Source organism: Sceloporus occidentalis, unplaced genomic scaffold (assembly GCF_023333645.1).
Source record: "Sceloporus occidentalis isolate IW3139 unplaced genomic scaffold, rSceOcc1.0.p SCAF_94, whole genome shotgun sequence".
Lineage (NCBI taxonomy): Eukaryota > Metazoa > Chordata > Lepidosauria > Squamata > Phrynosomatidae > Sceloporus > Sceloporus occidentalis.
The window spans coordinates 703,370-726,076 of record NW_028317074.1 but is presented as its reverse complement, the minus strand read 5'-3'; the positions used below and the strand labels follow the sequence as shown (position 1 = coordinate 726,076).

The following is a 22,707-nucleotide window of genomic DNA, read 5'->3' as shown; positions in this document are numbered from 1 at the left end:
TCGTGTAAAGCCGTCCCATTGACTTAATTGGAAGAACTCTACTGCCACTTATTGATGGCTTGCACAACCAATCAGTGGCAAGACATTTGGGATCATGGAGGATGAAAATAGGTTTTGTACCATGGCTGTAAACTTTTTTTTTTTCTATAGTAGGGATGTCAGGACTGGCCTTTGAATTTGTTTAAAACCTGCAAGACGCGAACATGACTCCGTTCTGCATCCTTCTTTGGGTGTAGAGTCCCACACCCTTGTGTTTAAGCATTTTAGGAGCAGACTAGACAGGCCAGCCGGGGGGTCATATACCAATATTACCTTATCACATCTTACATTGTCGGCTTTCCTATGTAAACTTTTTTAGTCAATCATAATGGCTTTAATTGGATTGTGGAAGTAAAAATGAAAATGCGAAGTTGCCTCCTGGCATTTGGCGCAGTGGGCAAGATTATTTTTTGTATAATAGAATTACTTAGACTATTCTAATATAAATTCACATTCAAGTACGTGGTGTTACAATAGTATTATGTACTTTACTACACCTGCCTACGGCATCAAAGAAGCTTCTTGTCAGGTTAGCGGAGGCTCTCTTGTAAAGCATCTTCTCGATACAATTAAACTAGAATTTGTTGTGTGTGCAATCAAATTATGAGTTCTATACAATTGAAAGTTTGGTTCTGTCGCATAAGCCTCCTTGCTATGTGATAGCTGTTCAGAAGCTCTGTTTAGTGGCATACTTTCTTGTCGTTTGTGGTAAAGTATGTCTTACATTTCATCCAATAGATTCATAACTCGGTTAGCCATGAGATAAGAGGGGGGAAAAAAACAACACAATAGTCTTTACTATCTTCCTGTTATCACTATGCATTATCCAGGGCCAGCTCTTTTATTCTTCCAGGAGATGCACTTATTTGGTTGAAGGTGTAAACTGGACTTGTATAATCCATGGTGAAATCGGCAAGATGTTCATAAATGTGATTATTCAGCGCTAGAACTTCTTGCCAAGAAACCCACCAAACTTGACTTCATAATGGATCATTAGGTTAGTCAGACGAACGTTTTAATATGGTCTGGATCTGTGTTTACTGAGTGAACTTGTTTGTGTAGTAAAACAAATGGAGAATTTGGTTTTTTTTAATCTAAAGGCCCGGAAGCATGTTTCTCCTTATGAAATTACATACATTTTGATATATTCTATCACAAAACAGTCCTCATGGAGGAGATTCACTATCCCACCGCCAAGGCTAAGAACGTCCTACTATATTATTCTATATGGACATATAAGATCCATTTCCAAGAACAGTTCCTCAACTGGGAACGCTGGAGAACGTCTAGTAATAAAATGCTGTCATTTCAGGCCTTTCTCAGCCAACTGGGCATCTTAATTCCTTAGCTATAAACTCTGTTCTCATCTGGATTTGCCATGACTATGCCCTACTCCAAATCCAACAATCTCGCATTCATTTTTCAAGGCTCACTGCCTTCACTCCTAACACAGACTTTTACAAAACTTTCTGATAAGTAGCCCATTTCACATTACCAGTAGGGAAGGAAGAAGGCTGTGCTAGATTTCATATCTGCGAATGCCATCGTAGGAGAGCGTATCATCAATCAGTGTGGTTTACCACAAGAGCTTGTGTTGCACCGCACTTAAACTAAGGTTTTGGATTTTAGGAATGCTGATTTTTCTGAAACGGAAACTAAATGTAGGTGAATGTGGCGATCTGGACAAATGAAGCGGGGGCCAGGAGAAATTCTTATTTAAGAGGTGTTCTTTTTAAAAGCAGCAAAACATTGCATTAACCTTGTTAGTAAGACTAAAAGGGAAACCACTGTGGAAAGTATATATATATTTTATTATAATGGAGAAGGTAGCATTTAAGATCTATAATCAGAATGAGGAAGATCAGGGTGAATATAAAGATAAGCTTCAAAGTGCTTTATTAAACGCATAGGAAGAGGAACATTGACAGGTTAACAAAATAGGGTTGTTGTTTTTTTTGAGAAGTGAAATAAAAAAAAAAGTAAAGAATTATTAAAGTAAAAGTGGTGGGAGTTATATAAATGAGGATAAACAACTAGATGACTGCCAAAGTACCTCTGTAGTGTTGACATAGAAAGCTTACAGACAAATCATGGGATATACCCAAAGTTACTAAAAGCTTATTCAGCCAGTTGCTATGGACAGGAGTAGTTCCAGAAGATAAGTTGTCAATTTATAGTAGCACTATATAAAATATTATAGTAGACTTTATAAAATATTATGTGCAGTTCTGCAGACCCCGTCTCCAGAAGGATATTGGCATACTGGCCAGAGTCCAGAGAAGGGCTACTAAAATGGTGAATGATTTGCAGGATAGCAATGACCAGGAAAGACAGGTATAGCTTGTAGAGCACGTGATAAATGTTTTGTTTCCTAGGACTAAAAATTATCTAAAACCAAAAGGTCAGTGTTTTCAGGTGTCATAAATTTTTACTTTTTTACAGAGAGGATGATAAATGGACCAGCCGCCCATCAGAGGTGGTAGAGGCTAATACAGCGAATGAATTTAAACATGCATGGGATACACAGAGTTTCTATGGATGATTTTGTGTTAAAATGAATTTATTAAAAAAAGGGCTAATTTAGCAGGGATGATTGTCAGCACAATTCTGATGGAAACGCTTTATCTAAATTATATCAAAGGCAGGGGAAAAAAATGCAAAGTGGGGCTGCAAATGGAGGCAGGTTGTATTCCAGCTTTAACTATGTAACTGCTTTCTGATCTTGAGGCTTCTTCAAGATATCAACTATTTCGTAAATCAATTTATTGTTGTAATCTTAAAGGCACACTCCAGCCATCATATGCATTTGAAGTGAAGTATCATTTAAAAAAAATTTTGCATGCAAAAGCAGAGGCATTCATTTATGCATTTGCTGTCTTTCTCTGCCGCCCTGCTATTTGCATTTAAGAAGATTTTGAATTCAAGAATTTGAATGCATACTCAATGCCTGTAAGTTCCTGTAAGTGTGCTGTCAACGGGAGTACTTCCCTGCACGTCGCGAGAAGCTCTGAAACCAGATAATAGAGGAGACGTTACACTGCATTTCTGAAGCTGCAGTTTTCCTGTTTGTATGTTGTGCTTTGTTGTGTGTTGGACTGATTAGAACCCAGGGCCGGCTCCATCCATTGTAGTTGGCCTATGCCTTGGTTTTATTTGGATGTGAGCAAATTTGTAAAGGAGCAGACACTGAAGGGAGTTAAACCAGACCTGTGGTCACCATGTGTGATTCACTAGCTCATTAGAACCAAGGACACTGATAAGAGCATCTCAGGCTCTTTGCTCCCACTGCCACAACTGTATGGACCACTGTGGCATCAATAGACATACGGACATTGCATGGATGGTCATTCAGGGAGCCCTCTCCCTAAGGACATTTACTAGAGGTCTTTATCAAGCCATCCCTATGCTTTGCCAGGGATCGCTTGGTGTTGAGGAGGGAGCAGGTCACAGTCCATGATTGCCACAGGCTCTTCCACAGCCTGCTGAAGGATTATCTTATGGACTGACTGGGGGAGATGGCCTTCATAATCTTATTTGTGCGTGTTTATATCAGAAGCTTGTGTTAATAATAAATACACAGATTGGTGTGTGCATGGAATGGCATATGACATCATATTACGGTGGTCTGCTTCAGTACATGGGTTTGGCCGCGTTTGAGCTGTGATTGAGCTCTGTGTCCTTCATTAATTTCACACCTCAAAGGGCTGGGCTCTCTGGCCCCCACTGAAGAGATATATGTGATGTGTGCCACCTGTTCACTACATACCGTTGGGATCTAAAAGGGATGAAGAAGGCAAGTTACTCCACACAAAAGGTATATAGTTGAAAAATATGGCGTATCACGTGGGAAATAGAGAAATAACAAACCTGACCGCTAACCAACTTTTGAAAACCATGGTTCTTGATGTTTGATTAGCAGTGTTCTAACCAGACGTTTGTAAAGACATTGTAAGAATTGATAAGCACCTGAATAGAACTTGACATAACTTTTATTCTTAAATCAACCTGGGGCTTGGCTACCAAGAGCACCCAATGCCTTATGTTTTACTTCTAATTCTTTACATTTATATGCAGTTTTGAGACATAACATTTTTAAAAGAGCTCACATTTTTGTACTTGAGTAATCAATACCTTGTGTTTTGCTGGATTTCGAATTCTGCAATAGTATTCGGTCCAGATGTGTTGCCCAGTTCAATGTCCAAACAATGCTTTGTCATTCTACCTGGCACTAATAAACTTGAAGTTGTTGGTCATTTTAACTTTTTAACGTTTTTTGGGGGGATTTCCAGCTGTCGCGTTCTTTAAACGTTTGTGAACGTGCGTGCGCGGACGCTTTCATAGGTCTCTGTTCATGGGGTGACCTCGGGTGATGGTGAGCAGAGTGAGCGGGATGTGCTTTTTTCCTGCACGATCTGCTTCACGCAGACATTGAAGAGACTAGTCTGTTAGAAATCTACTCTGCACAGGCTGCCCTGCAGACAACTAGATAACATAAAATGTCTTCCAAAATCCTGCAAGTCTCTATACTGGGACACTTTTCTCAACCTATTTCTGCCGAGGTGCTTAAGAAGATTATAACAAGCTGCGTTTGCAGAAATAGTTCTCCAGGATTATGCTGGAAAGGCATCTGAAGCGGCGTATTTGTAGGAAGCCGTTGTAGGATTTCAGTCTCATACGTGGCAAGTTTGCTGTGGAGGCTGCTAAATGTTTATGGAAATGTATGCGTGAACGTCCACTGGATAATCTTATATTTTGTTTTAAATATATTAAAGACCGGAATAGATTTGGTTATTTGTCTTTGAACAAGTAGTAGAGATTGATTCTCAGAACGTGATGCTGGCCCTGTCCCTTATAAATGGCATTGTCAAGGTTTAACCCCTTAAGGACAATGGGCGGTCCCTAAACCCATTGAAAACAATGCATTTTGAGCCCGTACATGTACAGGCTTTGTCAGTAAGGGGTTAAGCAAAAATAAAAATGAGTTTCAAAGTAGTCTGTGTTGTGATACATCGTTCTGGATAGCACTCATGGTTAGAGAGAAAGTGAAGACCGGCTCCTATAAGCGATATAGATCCTGGGTTTTTAGAGGGAACCTGCTAAAATGTACAAATCCGTTTTACAATACTCACAAATACCATTTTTTTTCTACAAATGAATGGTATTTGTTAAAGGGGAACTATCGCTGTATCATTTTGTAGCACAAAGTGGTCTCCTCACCGTAGCACTCGGTGGAACGGCCCAGTCAGCAGATGCGTGCTGTTGGTTACTCTAGTGATAAGACCGCTTTTCAGACTTTGCCCCAGAATTGCCAGATTTTACTAAATTATGACGTAAAGTCATGATTTATAAAGACACGGAGGCGAGCATTATGCTTAACTCTTTTCTTTATTCCCTCAGCAGCAAAGAATATTTTTAGAACAAAAAAATAACAAGGAAAAAAGACCAATCAACATATGCATTAGGTATCCAATAAGGGCTCATCACGGATACCCCTCCTCCTATATAAGTGCTTAGAACCATCTAACTTCCTCTTTTCTTTGAACTGGAACCGAAGACATCACAACCAGGAAAACAGCCCAGACAGACAACAGCTGGTAACTGAAAAAACACATGGAATAGACGACATCCAACGATAGACCTCCAGGACGACACTTCAAGCTGAAAGAAAAAAGAAAATGAAGTAACGCAAATCAGAATGATTGATAAACCAACGATCACTCCACGAGAATAGAATAACGTATACATAACAGTACGTAATAACGCATACATATAGAATGGACGAATTCGCCATGAAAAAGAAAAACACATATGTAATACAATAAAAGAAACGCAAATATATACAGATGCGCCACGAAGAAAAACGACAAGGAACACATGGGTGGGCATACAAGTCCTTTATTGAAGTAGAAAAAACAGAAAGAAAAAAGGGAAAAAACGCGGGTGGGAATAATGCTCGCCTCCGTGTCTTTATAAATCATGACTTTACGTCATAATTTAGTAAAATCTGGCAATTTATAAAGACACGGAGGCTCCCATTATGCTAGTTCAAAGCTGCGCAATCACAGCAGAAGAAAAATGTGTCACAGGCTTAAAATAAAATTCCCGGAACGTCGATTCTCTCGACCAATCCGCCGCTTTTAGGAGATCCTCCAACCTACAACCCTGAGATGCGGCTTTGGAAGCCATAGCACCCCTAGTCGAATGAGGGCCGAAAATGGAAACATCAACGCCAGCAGAGGCCATCAGCCACTTGACCCATCGTGCCAAGGTGGGAGTAGTCACAGGTAAGTGAGGATGACGGAGAGACAAAAACAGTTCAGGATGGGACGGATTCCTGAAAAAAGACGTTCTATCCTCATACATCTTGAGACAAGCCACAGGACAAAGTTGTGGCTGGAGAGGAAAAACGGGATAGAACACAGAGGTAATAGACGTCTTAGTACGTCTAGAAATGTCGAAACGTACACCCTCAGGTGTAAAAGACCTCGCAGAAATATCCAGGGCTCGAACATCAGAAACCCGTTTACATGAAATTAAACAAAATAACATGACCAACTTAGCCGACAACTGTTTCAGCGACAAGGAAGCATTATCAGGCCAGAGAGCCAAGAAACGAAGAACTACAGAGACATCCCACAGGCCAGAGTAGCGGGGCCTGGGAGGACGAGTCAATCGCACGCCCTTCAATAATCGACAGACAACGACCTGTTTACCAATCGGTACGCCGCTAACACCAGCATGACCAGCGGAAATAGCTGATCGGTACACGTTGATGGTGCGATACGCCAAACCAGCGTCATACAACTCCGTCAGAAAACGTAACACAACCGTTACAGAAGCAGAAACGGGATCCACACCCCGTTCCAGGCACCAACGTTGCCATGCGTTCCAGGCATGATCATAGGCCCTCCGTGTTCCCGGAGCCCAAGCTCCCGCCAAGAGATGCAAAGTCGATCCCGAAACTCCCGGGACAAACCAGGGTCCCCCGAAACCCTCCAGGCCAGTAGAGGCAACTGGTCCTGAAGAAGTGGATGAGGGGACCCCTCCAGATCCACCACCAAATCCAAGCTGGACGGAAGGAGCCGTGGAAAATCCACCAACATCTCCAAAAGCGTAGGGAACCACGGCTGCGTGTTCCATAGCGGAGCAACGAGTACCAAAAGAGTGTTGCACCGGCGAAGATGGAGTAACGTGCGAGCTACAAGGCAAAACGGAGGAAAAGCATAACTCCTTCGAAATGACCAATCCTGGAGAAAAGCGTCGGACGCCAACGCTTCCGGATCTGGACGCCAACTGAAAAAGGCTGGAAGGTGGGTGTTGAGGCGAGAGGCAAACAGATCTACTTCCAGAGGCCCCCAAACATCCGCAATCTTGACGAACACGCTGTGAAGGAGACGCCAATCGCCTGGATCCCTGAGATATCTCGAATTCCAATCGGCGACAGAATTGGTTAACCCGGGAATATGCTCCGCCTGGACCGCTATATTGTGAGCCAGGCAGAACTGCCAAAACTCCGTCGCCAGATGTGAGAGATCCTGAGATCTCGTGCCACCCAGGTGATTTATGTACCTCACCGCCGACACGTTGTCCAGTCGCAGGAGTACGGAGCAATTGGAGGAATTTCGCAAAAAACTTCTGAGGGCGAAAGAACTTGCCAATAGCTCCAGACAATTTATGTGGAGCTTCTTCTCCGTCTGCGACCACTTGCCTCCCGTGGATGAATCTCCGCATCGCGCACCCCAACCCGTGAGGCAGGCATCGGACTCTATGACTAGATCCGGGGCAGTACCGAAAATCGCCCTGCCATTCCAGGCGTTGATATGGTGAAGCCACCAGGAGAGCTCCTCCTCCGCTTCGCAGTCGATCGGGATCTCCTGATCGTATGAGAGACCTTGGCGCAGAGACCGATTCTTCAAACGCTGCAACGCCCGATAATGTAGAGGTCCGGGAAAAATGGCCTGAATGGAGGCCGACAACATCCCTATGACTCGTGCCAGATGTCGAACGGTGATCACCGGACGATTCAACACTCTCCTGATCTCCTTCTTGATCGACTTCACCTTGGAGCTCGGAAGATGCATAGACCCGTGGATGGAATTGATCACAAACCCTAGGAATTCCATGGACTGAGAAGGGACGAGATCCGATTTCGTCCAATTGATCAGGAATCCCAGGTTTTGCAGAAGAGACGTAGTCCACGACAGGTGAAGCTGGAGAGAGGCTATGTCTTGAGACATAATGAGCAAATCGTCTAAGTAGATAATAAGACGTACACCTTTCTCGCGCAACTTGCCCACCACTGGTTTCAGGAGCTTCGTGAAGCACCACGGGGCGGATGAGAGGCCGAACGGCAGGCAAGTGAATTTCCACGTCTGAGAGGTCCAACGAAACTGAAGGAAATCCTGATGTTCTTGCGCTATCGGCACCGTCAGGTAGGCATCCTGTAGATCTAGCTTGACCATCCAGTCCCCTATCTGCAACAGGTCCCGCAGACAATGGATGCCTTCCATCTTGAAGTGATGGTAAGTAACGAAGGCATTCAGGGGACGAAGATTGATGACCGGTCGGACGCCGCCGCCTTTCTTGGCTACTAAGAAAAGGTTGCTCAAGAAACCTGGAGTGTTGGAAGGAATGGGGGTTATAGCACCCTTGTCGTACAACACCTGAACCTCTGCGGAGACCAAAGCCATGTCCGCATCTGAAAACCGAATCCCTCCGGGAAGTCGAGACTGAACCGGAGTAGACAGAAAATCTATTTTGTAACCCGAGACGGTTTGTAGGACCCAATGGTCCGAGGTTAGTGACCTCCAAGCATCGAAATGAAACAGCAGTCGTCCCCCCACCTGACCATCTGGAAGGAAGCGTGTTAGAAACGTACTTACCATAAGGTCGTCTGCCCTGGTAGGATCCCCTAGCTCCCCTGTTCTGCCATGGACGAGAACGTTGTGGGAAGAATGGCGTTGGCGCAGGCTTACGCTCCTGGAACTGGGACCTGGACAAACCGGAGCCTCGAGATCCGATGACTGGACCCCTAGAGTAGCGGCCTGGCAGACGGCCCCTGTGTCTACCGGCCTCTCCAAAAACCTTACCGCGGAAAACCTTACGCATATTGGACTGGGCCTTGTCCAGCGCGGTAAAAGTATGAACATAATTGCCCAAATCTTTGACGAACGAGTCGCCAAATAAAAGACCTTTTGCCTGCGGGCCAGGCTCAGACACCGCCATATTGACCAGCTTGGGCTCAATCTTTAGTAGAATGGCCTTGCGTCTTTCAGAGGCCAGAGCCGTATTAGCGTTGCCGACCAGACATATAATACGTTGTACCCAACCACGCAAAGTCATAAGGTCCACCTGGGAATCTGTGGAAATAGCATTCTCAATAGATTCAAAAAGTTTCGTGGCTGGGCCCAAAATGTCTAAAATTTTATCTTGACAGTTCCTAAGAGAGAACTCAAGCCCCTTCTTAGACTTCCAACCAGTTTTTCCCAAGAATTGGGCGATCTTCGGATCCACGTCCGGAGTAGTACACACGTCATCAGGCAAAGAGGGCCTAGGGCATTCCGCCCTCAAATTATTCCTGGCCGCCTTAGTCAGCGGTTTGCGGACTCGCGAGGCCACGTATTGAGCCACATGAGGCATGGGAGACCATTCAGCCGATCTGGGATTAGACAACTCGTCAGGGTCAAAGAGAGGTTCACCACGGGGGTCCAGAAGGGTATCCCCAGAAACCTGGGCAAAAGAGAGATCGGGTCGGTCGGCATTGTCAGGTGTCTTATAATCGTAATCAGAGAACCCACTCTGGTCGGTATCCACCGACACGTCAGAAACCTCCTCAGATGCCGACTCAGAGTCGGATGAATCAGATAAGGTCTTAGCCTTTTTCCATCTGCGCACCGATTTTGCCCGATGCTGGGCTCTTTTCCGTGGTGTAACCACAGCCTCTGAGACAGGACGTACCGTGTCCGACATACGGGTTTTGGAGGTCACATGTTTACCATGCCCAGATTTAGATGAAGCCTTACAGGAGGCCCCTGAGGGTCCCTGTTGAGGCAAATCACCAGCAGGAGCCAGGGCAGACAACTGGGAAGCCTTAATGGCAGAAGAAATCGACTGGGAGATGTTAGAAGACATCATCCCCATAACTGAATGCAGGGCCTGGGTCACAGATTTAGTCATGGTAGCATCCAGTAAGGAATGGAACTCTTCAGAGTTCATAATATCACCCTGTGGGTCATCCACTTCTCCACCAACAGCCCCTTTAGCTAGAGGAGGCTGACCAGAAGGACCAGGGAGGGGAGGTGGAAGGGAATCTCTGTCAGAAAACATAGTATATGCCCACAGAGTGACAGACACGGCAAACACACAGTAAAAAACCGATAGGAATCGGCACAGTACACCAAAAAGATGGCCGCCGGAACGAACTGGCGCCAAAACAAAGCAAACTCGGGACGGACAAAAGGTATAATGTCCGCCGAGGTATACCGGAGGAAAGGAGAGGCAGACACCTCAGAGAAACGTGGAAACGAGCCGAAACGAGCACCGCCAAGCCGGGACGAAACGGAACAAGTCCGGGGTGCACGTTGCAAGCAGGAACACAGGAAAAATGGCCGCCGCGTGTGAAAACGCGCATGCGCGCGGCCAGAGAAAGTACCAGTGACGCGGCAAATAAAATAAACGGTAAGAAACAGAAACAACGCCGCGGCAGAGCAAACGAAGAGAGAGAAAACGGGGAGGAAGGCACAACCGCCTTCCAGCTAAATGGTAGGACAAAGATATATATGCAAATATAGCTATAGGCAAACACACATCAATAGAATATAGTATACTTATCTCCTGAGGGAGCAGCAAAGAAAAGAGGAAGTTAGATGGTTCTAAGCACTTATATAGGAGGAGGGGTATCCGTGATGAGCCCTTATTGGATACCTAATGCATATGTTGATTGGTCTTTTTTCCTTGTTATTTTTTTGTTCTAAAAATATTCTTTGCTGCTGAGGGAATAAAGAAAAGAGTTAAGCATAATGGGAGCCTCCGTGTCTTTATAAATCCCTTTTACACAGAACTCCCTATGATTTTCCCGGCCCCCTAATCCATGGCAAATTATGTAAACAAACATGTCTGTTGCAAAACGCATTAACAAAAGTGCATATCCCCAGCAGTATCCGCAAGGTGCTCTGGAGATGGACTTTGTAGATTTGTGGCAGTCCTAAATAAAGGACAATCCCTAATGGATGACCAAGTGAATGCAGCGGGTTGGCTGTGTCCAGCATTTAGCCAGCAGTTTCTCAATGATAGGTCTGTTTGTTTTTTTAATTATGTAGTGGTTATCTAGACCAGAAATACCATTTTGATTATGCAGAATTAGTGCAAAGCATCTTAATAGCAGAATCACCCATTCTTCTGGAAGCCACTCTGGGGACTTCAGGCCAAGTTATATTTTATTGTGAAATATAGACCAAATTGAGTAGTGTATAAGAAATAAGTGGTATTTTTTGTCTTGTCTCTGATTTCTGTTCTAAAGTTGTTTGCATTTTTCTTCATCAGAGAGAAGGAGCAAGAAAGGGAAGAACAGTTAATGGAAGACAAGAAAAGGAAGAAAGAGGATAAAAAGAAGAAAGAAGCTGCCCAGAAGGTGTGTGTTTATTATAAATATGTTAGACTTCTCTTTTCCCCAATCTTAGTCTTTCTAAGATTGTGTCCTCCTGTGTTTAAGCTGCTTTACATCTAACCTGTTTGCTTCGTTCTAAAATCTTTGCCACGGCAATATGGTTTAACAGATAGTTTAAAAAAAAAAAAAAAACCCTATATATTAAACCACTCTCAAACCTATAACTAATATAGTAGGAGATGTCTCTATCCTGTTTAGTATCTCTAGTTGAATCTGAAAGGATATTACTTAAAAACATACAGGCAAATAAATTGTAATGCCGATGTGCAAGAAAGTTGTTCCACACCAGCAAAGAGACAAAAGAATAAACACCCGGAGGCAGAACATTTTGTAGCCAAATTGTAACTTAAGCAAATGTGTACAAAACTTACCTCTAATGGTGTAATTACATTGGATTTTTGTGTGATTGCAAAGGTATGTATTTTGTTTTTTGCATTGGTGTTTTTATTTTTTTTATTTCTTTTTTTTATATATTCCAATCCGGATGCCTTCTTTCCGCAAAAAAGTTTTGTTTTTTTTTGTGTTTTTTTTTTAGGTTAACATTTTTTTTTCCTGCGCAAGTTGCATATTATTTAGGATCAGCCATAAACAGACCCCATTTCCTAAGCTGTGCTAAGTATCTTCTGCTCCATATGGCCCTTGCATTTCAGACTGCCATAAGCTTCCTTTAGGCTCTGTATCGGTTAGTAAATCCAGCCCAAGGTCGTGTTGACCCTGTGAGTTCTAAACATACTGTCAAACTGCATTTTATAATTGAAGGAGTTAACCTGTGCATGTTATAAATGATTCTCAGAAGTCTTTTATATTGAATTTTGTGTAAAAGTACTGGCTTTTCTTTCCTGTTCTCTTTTGTAAGATTGCTTCCTCTCTCCTACCATTCTCCTCATTGGGACAAGCAATTACAGGCCTCTGTGAAAGCACTTTGGCTTCAAGGCCAACAAATTCATTGATACACAAGCCCCGTCTTTCAGGCATTTCCCTGGCAACAATTAATGGTGAATTCACATCCGCTTTGGTCTTGAGCTGTGAGCTGTTCCCCTAAGTGATTGTTACCTCTTCTTCTTCACATCCCGTCCCTTCTCAGCCTGCCATGTTAACCATGTCCTGCATCCAGTCTGCTATAAACCGCCATGGCTATAACTGTTATAAGAGCTGACGTACAAATTGCTCCTCTGCGTAGGCTGTCCGGTTTGCTATTACCCCTTTATATTGAGTTTTCTTCACAAGCCATAGGATTAAAGAGACATGCTGTCAGTCACCTGTTTTGAGTAGCTATGCAAACTTTCTTTCTTTAGTGCCCTTTCATTGTATTGAGGTTTTTAGTGTTTCAGAGAAAACAGGAACAAAAAAAGGCAATTACACTTTAGTAATCTCTACCAATCTGCCGATTCCTCTTTCCTCTTGTTTTATTTTCCGCAATAATTCCACATCTGAACTGTTTGTTGAAACTGCAGTCTAGAATCGGTGTGAAAGATTGACCTCTGTCATGTCAAGAAAAAACTTTTGTGTACAGTTTCCTTCCTTTAGGACACTTAGGGGTACATGCAGTATTACACATTACGTATGCATCAATGTTTCACGGATGTTCAGTTCTAATTTTATTGTGCATGTTAAAGATGGCTATATATTATACCTGAGCAATTAATTGTTTGTACTGAGACTGTCAAACAAAAAAGATAATGGTATACTGCTCGAAGGGAAAACGTTGAGTGTCTGAATATGTGTTGGGAGTTTGCCAGTACACTTGCCAGTACACAGACCAGCAATGCATTTTTCTTGTGCCAGGTCATCCGTGCAGCTCGGATATATTTTTTAGCACACTGAGTTAAACCACAACTAATTCCAGCACTGCATACAATGTCTCAGAAATCAACAAAAAATAATTACGTTCCCGAGCAGTCTGTGTTTCCGATAGGATCGAGATCACAGGGGCAGTCAGGACCCCCAGCAAAACTCCCAACCCCCACCTTAAATCACCATGTCAAAAAGATTGTGCCTGCACTGGAGATCTATTGAACCTGTGACACTAGAAATGCCCACCCAGCAATCTGCCATTACAACAGTGATGAGGACCTTTCCCTGACTCCACACGAACAGCTAACGTTCTACCACTTACTCAGCAGGGGCCCGGTTCACCTTTTTAAGCAACATATTTGTCTATATGCAGATTGACAACTTACAAAAACGTGTTAAGCATGTCGTATACCACTTCTACTTGGAGTAAAAAAAACAATACCTGTTTAGAAGGTAGTGGAGGTTTCTAGATCGGCCTACATTGTCTGTCCCTTTTACTTTACATATAGTATTAGTAATACATATACATATAGTAATAACTTAATTTAAATTAACGTTTAGGTCAAATAGGTAAGTATAGTGCAGACGGCTTTTAATCAAATCATTCTGTTTAATACTGTGCATAATTTTGTAACACGTCTGGATCTCTTTTGGGATATTCCAGAACAAAGTATTTGCTGCATTGTGTTACAGATGGCATTATGACTTTTTGTTTTTCCTTTCACAGGTCACAGAACAAAAAACCAAAGGTAAGATTGAACTGTATGCAGGCAGAACGTATAATCGCAGCTCAACACGTACACATTGTGTTTTTCTTTGAGCAAAAGAGTGACATTTCAGAGATGAAATACATATTACTCAATAGATGTTCACAGGATAAACTATGGTTTTACCCCTTGAAATACTGCCATAAATATACATTAAACAATAGAATATGTAGAGACGTATGCACTTTAATGCATATAATAGCTGTGTTTTGTCCATTTTGCAAATAAATGTGGGGGATTCTGCAGAATTCCCTGTATGCCCGTACCCATCCCCCACCCCCCAGGCTAGTTGATGTGTTCGATCACACCTCCCTACATCTGATGCTCTCTCTTGCCGTCGGCACTGGCTTGGCAACCGCTGTGTTGCCAGGGGGTCTGACCTCTGCACATACTTCCCTACCACTGATTCGCTGCTCCAATGTCCAATCATGGAAGAGGGTGGCTTTTTTTTTTTTTTTTTATTTATTTTTTTTTGAAGAATGCATATTAAAGTACTCAAAGTAGTTTAATATGATTTATTCTTTAGAGGAGATTTGGGGACTTTAGACTGTTCCCTCATCAGCTTCACTTAATATGTCCCCTCATGCTCGCTGCCAACCTTGACTCTGACATTTTGTTCATCCCTCATATTAAGTCTGTCTCAAAAAACTGCAGTCTCCATCCTAAAAACATTGTCCGCATTCGTCACTTCCTAACCCAAGATGCCACCGAGGTTCTTGTCCATGACCTCATTATCTCCTGCCCTGGCTATTGTAACTCTCTTTGCTCCTCTTACCCGTCTCGCCTTTCTACAATCCACCATGAATGCTGCTGCAAGATTTATCGTCTTCTCCCATCTCCTTATTGGCGACTCTCCCCTCTGTCACTCTATTTACTGGCTGCCCGTGCACTTTAGAATTAATATCAAAATCCTAAATCTTGCTTTTAAAGCCCTTCATAGTGCTTTCCCCTGCTTACATCTCATCTCTAAATACATTCCTGCTGTCCTCTCCTCTGATTTCTAGCTCTCATGCACACTTGCAAGATTTCTGCAGGGTTGTCCCTATCCTCCTGAATGCCGTCCCCTTGCCCATCTGTCTTTCCCCCTGCCTTCGGTCCTTTGGAAAATCCCACTTCTTTAAGGATGCTTACAACATTACACTTTAACACCCCCCCATATTCCTTTAGCTCTTCTTTGCTAGTCTCTCTCCTGCAGTACTTATACTAGTATAGTTGCTCCTTCCTCAACACCCTAACTCCCTTTAAGCTCCTGTTTTTTTCTGTGTGGCATTTTTATGTTATATACCACTTATGTCCTGTCAACCAATTATACAGTGCTGTGGAATATGATTGCACTAATATAAAATCATTCTGAAGTCTTGAGCGATCGACCGAGACTTCTTTTTTGAATGTATGCCTAACAGATTGCTAGATGTATAGTTGGATCAACTCACTGGTGCACTAAAATAAAAACTGATCCCTGCTGTCATGCAGAGGTTTAGACATATCAGCCAGCCTTTTCTCTCTCTCTGCCTTTCTCCGCCTTTCTCCTCCTCAACGGTAAACATAGGCAGATATAGTGAAGTTCACAAAAAAGTTCAGCAAAAAGCTACAGGTGTCAAAACTCATAGGACCAATTATTGTCATTCATCAAAGTATACATATGAATCTTGGGCCATCCGATATGTACCACTTTTCCCCTAAGCCAAATGGTTCCAGTCATCCCAACCACAGATCCCAGACAATATGGAGAGATCTAGAGGTTTCGTGGACCTAGGCTGTCACTCTGTCCATTTCTATCACTTCTGAATTTCTCCACTTAACCATAGAGTCAGATGGGATATATTGTGTTCCGTTTTTGTCCTATTGCTCTTCTGGTAGCAAGAGCTAGTTTTGGGTTTTTAGTGAGGGAGGTCGGTCTTGACAGTAAGTATAACAATGGGTCTAAGGGGGATCTAAGTCTGTCTAAGGCTTACCCAGAGTCTAACGTAGCACTGAGATCACTCTCTTACTTAGACATATAAGGAAGGTGCTAGTTACCTGCTTTAATTCAGGTTACTGTAAATGCAAACTTTCTAAGAGGGTAAGGGAGACAAACCCCCCCCCCCCATTTTGACCGTTTTGACCTTTTAATTTCAAAAAACAAATAGTCCAAGGTGGTTAAGTGGTCATCTACGTCACTGAATTGTATTGGTAATTGTCCTCGGAACATATTTTTCTTTAGCTCTCTGATACCTTTTTTTACATTTTTCTCTAAAGTGCCCGAAGTGACGAAACCAAGTTCAAGCCAAGCGACGGCCGCCAGCCTTCCTGGCAGCTCCCCCTCGCCACCAGTCAATGGTGGCAACAATGCCAAAAGGGTGGCAGTGCCGAACGGACAACCGCCCAGCACCGCCCGCTACATGCCTCGGGAGGTGCCACCGAGATTCCGCTGCCAGCAGGACCACAAAGTGTTACTGAAGCGTGGACAGCCCCCTCCGGCATCCTGTATGCTGCTGGGGGGAGGAGCAGGGACTCCCCCCTCGTCCTCTGCACCAGGGACCGGCCCAGGCAACGCACAGCCAGGGGTGGGAACGCTGCTGCCAGGGGAGAGTGGGCCTGCAACAGGTGAGGAGAGAAAAACATCCATCCACTTGGATTATGCCCTTGATAGAAAAGCTGTCTCTGCTTTTGCGTATTAAAGGCTCTTCTGCAGTGTTTCAGCGTAACATCCAGTGGGTATATCCTTATATGCATGTGTATGTAAAGACATGGCCAGAGCAATGACTGAATAATATATAGCTTACAAGGAATTTTTTGTCATTATGATTTAATTTTCCCTGTAATAAAAAAGTTTCCCTTCTCGGTCCTCAAACGTCTTGGCTATTGCTACTAATTTTCCTGTTGCAAAGTAAAAACACACTATTTATTGATCACTTAAATGAAACTGGTCAGTTAAAAGTTGTATGTTGAGGGCCTTTCAGGGGAAACCATGTTTAAACTTTCTCTCCACTGCCTTTGAAAGTGCAGAGTAAGCTTTCGGTTTAAAAAAGATGTTTTCAGTTGATATACCCCCAACTGTGGACTGAGGAACGTGGAAGCCACAATTCAGCTCCAGCAGCTTTAGATATATAATTACCACTAATCTAGAGATGTATTTGGAGATATAAATGATGCATAAAAACAAAAGCTTGCACAGTTGAAACAGGCACACAGCTCAAAGTTTTATATCTACAGTTTTGTATGATTCTGATGGTCATAGACTAAAACATACTTTAGTCACATTGTTAGAGGACATAATTGCTTACCAACAACATTTTAATTCACTAACTTAAGGTTATTAAATTGCTATTTTATCAAGTTACTATCTTGGCATAAAAACTTGTTTTAGGGATATTTGGGGTTATGTATTAAAAAAAAGAAAAGTGCGATAAATTGTGCTATTAGGTATATTATCTGTTGCTATGGTGACTGTGCCTCTTTATACATAATCCTAATAATGTGTTATCCTCTGTGGCCTTCTTTTACACCTGGAGCAAAGTAGGATATATTATGTTTTAATAGTTACAGATTTTTGGAAGCTTGTTCCTTTACTTGGGCAGTCTTAGATTTTGTGTGGTGGAACCCTCGATTTCAAAACTGATATAGAGCAACATCATTTCTATCTCATGAGTCCCAAATGATTGTTCTACGGTGTAAAGCCTACCACAGAACAGAATTGCACAATTTGCCAGAAAGGGAGAAAGCTTCTTTACAATTTCATCAAACAGTTTATCTCTGAAGCTGACCAGACATAGCACTAAATCCTCTGTTAAATAACAATTTTAACCTTGATGTCCTTTTGAAAGTTTAACCAGATTTAACTTGACATCCTATAGGATAGAATGCATTTTCAAAAGGAAATCATCTTTTTTTAAAAAGAAATTAAACACTATATCCTTGAAAACGTATTTTACACTTAGAGTGCCTTTGTGTGTTTTTAAATGTAGCTGATAAATGGTAAAAAAAAAAAAAAATCTTCTCAAGCTACCCTTCTGTTAAAATGTTTGCGTGAGGTCATGTTGTTGGAAGCCCTAAACCAATGAAGAAGTTGGACATAGCAGTGCACCCTGCTCTGCTTGTGGCAAAGCCGCACTACAACACAATGGCTCCTTTCTGTTGCTAGCAGGCAGTGTACATGTTGTTCTGGAGTAGCTTTTCAGACTGTAAGAATCTCTTTCACGTCTTGAGGCCTCTTGAAGGGGCCGTCTCTTGTAATGTCCAAGGCTCCCATCCAGACATCTGTACGCTCTTATGTAGGTCTACAAATTTGGCTTTAATTCTGCAGGGTAAAAAAACACGGGAAATACTTGGTGATGATCACTTACTTTGCCGATCACGTTCTGCTCAAAGATAGGTTTGAAGTCAAGGTTTTGTCTGTGTCCTCGATATCTGTCTATAGCTATTTACTTAGTATTTTTACTACTATTAACCAAATCCATGTTTTCTTTGTATCAAGTGTAGTATGTTTTTGTGCAATCAAATTATATTTTTAATCCATGAAAAAGGCTGTATTGGGGGGGACTAACTTTGTTTTTTGGGGGTTTTTATTTAGTCCTGTTGGCTTTTTTTGTGTGACGACTTTCACATAATAGACCCGTAACGTCTTGAGGCAGCCAGGAGGTGGTAAGAATGAGTAGCATGGCTGGATGGGGCTGACTGTCTCTTTAAAACTTTTTTCTAAGGTCATATAGTTTTGAATGGGGTGGTCGGTTAGGAGGAGACATTGGGTCTTTTTGATAGGCTAGGTGCTACAATACAGACAACTGTGATGCTGTCAGAGAAAAAACTTTAGGGACACATAGACCACACAGTTGATGGTTTTAATCTATAGTTACATTAATGATTATATTCTCTGCATGTCGTTTGTTTTCCAAGATTTTACTACTTTGATGTTTTGCAGGCAACCCTTTGTTCTATGGGTAACACTTATTCTTATTCAGTACCGACATACTAATGTACTTGTATTTAATGTTTTAGATACGTTGTCAGGAGCAGCTGCTACTTCAAATTATGCAAATTCCACTTGGGGCTCAGGAGCCCCCTCCAGCAGTGGCCCAACCGCAACCCCTTCCCACGCCTGGGACAAAGTGATTGTAGACGGGTCGGACATGGAAGAGTGGCCTTGCATAGCTGGTGTGGACGCCGAACCCCCTTCCGAAAACGCCACAGACAACAACAGTGCCTCGAACCCAGCCTCTGAGAAGGGTCCCCCGCAAGGAATTGCCACTAACCATAAAGGGAGGGGGGGCCAGGGTCAACAACAGCAGCAGCAGCCGCCGCCGCCTGGCAGTGAATGTACACAGGGTGTGTGGAAATCAGACCCCAAGGCTAAGCCCGTCCCGTCTTCCAGCCCTGCTGCAGAGGGTGTTAATAGACTGGGAAACTGGAGGAGCGTGGGTGGGCCTGAGAGAACAGGGCCTGCCTCTGGTTTCAGTAACTTTAACCCAAATACCAACCCATCAGCCTGGCCAGCCTTGGTCCAGGAAGGCAGCAGGAAAGGGAACCCGGAGCCAGATAGTGGATTCTCCAGCACACAGCTAGGGCCAACGGGTCCAACTTCTCGGGAGCAGCAGTCAAAGATGGAAAATGCGGGTGCCGGTTTCCCAGCCTCATGCAGGGAGCCGGCAACAACCCATCACACTGACGGACCAAAAAATGGAAACACTAACTCAACAAACTCAAATACTGCAAACCCCTCTGAAAACAAGGGAACAGCCTTTGGGTCTGGGGATACCTGCCGGGGCTCTGACCCCTCTGCTCAAAGCACTGGAGATAGAAAGAATGGGGGTCTGGGTTCATGGGGGCCATCAAGGGGTCCGTCTGCTTCAGGGGATACCGTCTGTGGGCATGGCAACTCCAGTAATAATGGACGAGACAGGGAGGATGCAAGGAAGGCGTCTTCATCTCACAGACCCAACGGGTCCAGAGGGGAATCTTGGGATAATAAAAGTGGTGGTGGGAATGGTTCTTGGGGCTATGGTCCACAAGGAGACCCCAGCGAAGTGAAGTGGGGTGAAGGGAACAAATCTGGGGCTGGTGGAACGTCTCAGGGAGAATGGAAGCAGCCGACTGGGCATGAGGACTTAAAGGTGGGAGAGTGGGGAGGTTCGAGCCAAGGAAATTGTAGCACTGGAGCATGGGACAATCAGAAGGGTCACTCTCTATCAGAGAACCAGGGCAGCACGCCATCAGCAGCCTGCTGGGGCCGTGCCCCCAGCTCAGCAGGAAGTGAGGCTGGGGGGCAAAGCACTGGAAGCAACCCCAAGGCTAGCGGCAGTGGAGACAGTCTGAACTCTTGCAATAGACGTTCGCACAGAACTGCCCTCCCAGATAGTCAGGTCGTCCTGCAGACACTGCTAAACAGAACTGACCTGGATCCCCGGGTTCTCTCAAACTCTGGCTGGGGCCAAACCCAGATTAAACAGGATGCAGCCTGGGAAACAGAAGAGGTGATATCTCGCCCTGAGGGCAAAGCGGACCGTGGGACTGAGGGTTGGGAGAACATGTCCCAAGCCAAGAGCTCAGGGGGCTGGGGGGATGCCCCCAGCCAAAGTAATCAAAGCAAGTCTGGCTGGGGAGAGCCCCCTACCCCAGCCCCTCCTGCCCAAGAATGGAAGGATGCCAAAGCAACTGGCTGGAGTGACTATAAAAGTAGCCCAACTGGTTGGGGGGGTGCTGGTGGAGGTGGAACTGGTGGAGGGGGAGCAATTGGCGTACGACAAGAGGAAAAGGCAGGTCCTGGGTGGAACAATGACAATGGAGGGAATACTGAACAAGGATGGGGTACTCGGCCTCCTAATTCTGGAAGTGGGTGGTCTTCTGGGAAGAATGGCTGGGGGGGAGGAGGGAATGATGAAATTGAGCCTCCCAAAGGACCTGGGGGCTGGGATGGTTCAGCAAATAAACCTTCCTCTGGCTGGGGGGAGGTAGCTCAGAATGATGGATCTTGGGGTAATGGACCTAGCCCCAATCCAGCTCCACGAAATGGCTGGGAGGAAAATAAAAGGCCCCAAAGTGGTGGAAGTTGGGGCGAGGCAGCTAGACCTCAGCTTCCATGGAATAAGCAGCAGGAAGCAACACCAGCCGCAGGATCTCCTGGTTCTTGGGGCACTCAGGCACCACCACCTCCTGGAAATGGTAGGCCTCCTCCTCCTACCCCAGGATGGAAGGGTGGTCCACAGCCTGCAGTATCCAAGGATGAGGAGGCAAGTGGGTGGGAGGAGCCATCGCCACAATCCATGGGCCGTAAAATGGACATTGATGATGGAACAGCTGCTTGGGGTGACCCTAATAGCTACAACTATAAGAACGTTAGCCTGTGGGACAAAAACTCACAAGCAAACCCTGCACAGATGCCAAGGGAACAGGGAATGCCAGGATCTTTAGCCAGCAAGGCAGCACCATCAGGTATGATAATGCTTTTGGCTTGGATGTTTTAATGTGCTGCATAGTCATTGTGTTCTGTAGAGTGCTAATGCACCTTTACATACAGCATGAATGGGGAAATGTTGAAAAATAATTGTACTGTTGGATTAATTAAAGCCAGTACATAATTATTGGACTTTCTAGCATCATAATGCAAAACACAGCTTCTACCAAAGCGATTCATCAAGGAAAATGTGTAACAACTTTTTTCTGTGGATAAAAATGTTAATAATCTATTTACCTTTTTATTTATTTTAATGTGTAGTCCATACAGAATTTTAAGTAATTGAAACGAATATATTATTTTAGGTATATAAAATGCATGGGGGGGGGGCACAATCTGCACAATCCCTCTTCATATGTTTTTTTTGCTCCTTTGTGCCCCCCCCCAACAAAAGTAAAAACAAGGAGTAAAATATTAATGGGAATGCTGCTGGTAGCAGTGTTACTTGTCGGCAACCCTCAAAAGGTTACCATTGTTCATCAGGTTCATTTTATTTTTCGTTTTGAAGAATGAATATTAAGCTGGTCACATTTCACCTGCATTCTTCTTTAGCTGTGCTGTTAGGGATAGTAAACTGTCAACTTAAACAAATCTATAGTAAATAAGCAAGCATTGAAAATTATTTTTATATAGAATTACACATCAAAAATGATCACGCATAATTTTAGCCACTGTGGGGAAAACAACCTCATGCTACACCAGGGGATGATCCTCCAAACCGAGAATTTAGGACAAAATTGGATTTTCTCTTTTCGATTGGATTTTGTAGCCGTGTCATAGTTTCACATCAGACCATACAGCAACAAATTAAATCTGCTTTTGAGCTCACCTCATATTCCCCTTTCCTGTTTATATGAAATGAACCACCTATTCCAATGTCTTAATACTATTCACTGTGTAACATTTTCACAGACTTTGAAGAGAACAGACAATACTAATATCAACACTGCTTTATGGTCGATACCTAAACGTGCATAGGTTGGGCATATGGTTTTCCTTAATGTAAGATGAGA

At 43.7% G+C, this 22,707-nt stretch overlaps 1 protein-coding gene across 1 annotated transcript in view; it reads left to right on the top strand.

Annotated features, from left to right (window-relative positions):
• The first annotated feature begins 10,503 nt into the window (after positions 1–10,503).
• LOC149284361 (trinucleotide repeat-containing gene 6B protein-like) overlaps positions 10,504–22,707 on the top strand; it is a 31,055-nt gene continuing 18,851 nt past the window's right edge. The window contains exons 1-5 of the mRNA XM_089496787.1: positions 10,504–10,655; positions 11,581–11,668; positions 14,226–14,247; positions 16,504–16,851; positions 19,243–21,672. Coding sequence (XP_089352913.1) covers positions 10,504–10,655; positions 11,581–11,668; positions 14,226–14,247; positions 16,504–16,851; positions 19,243–21,672 — 3,040 coding nt within the window. The remainder of the gene's footprint in view (positions 10,656–11,580; positions 11,669–14,225; positions 14,248–16,503; positions 16,852–19,242; positions 21,673–22,707) is intronic.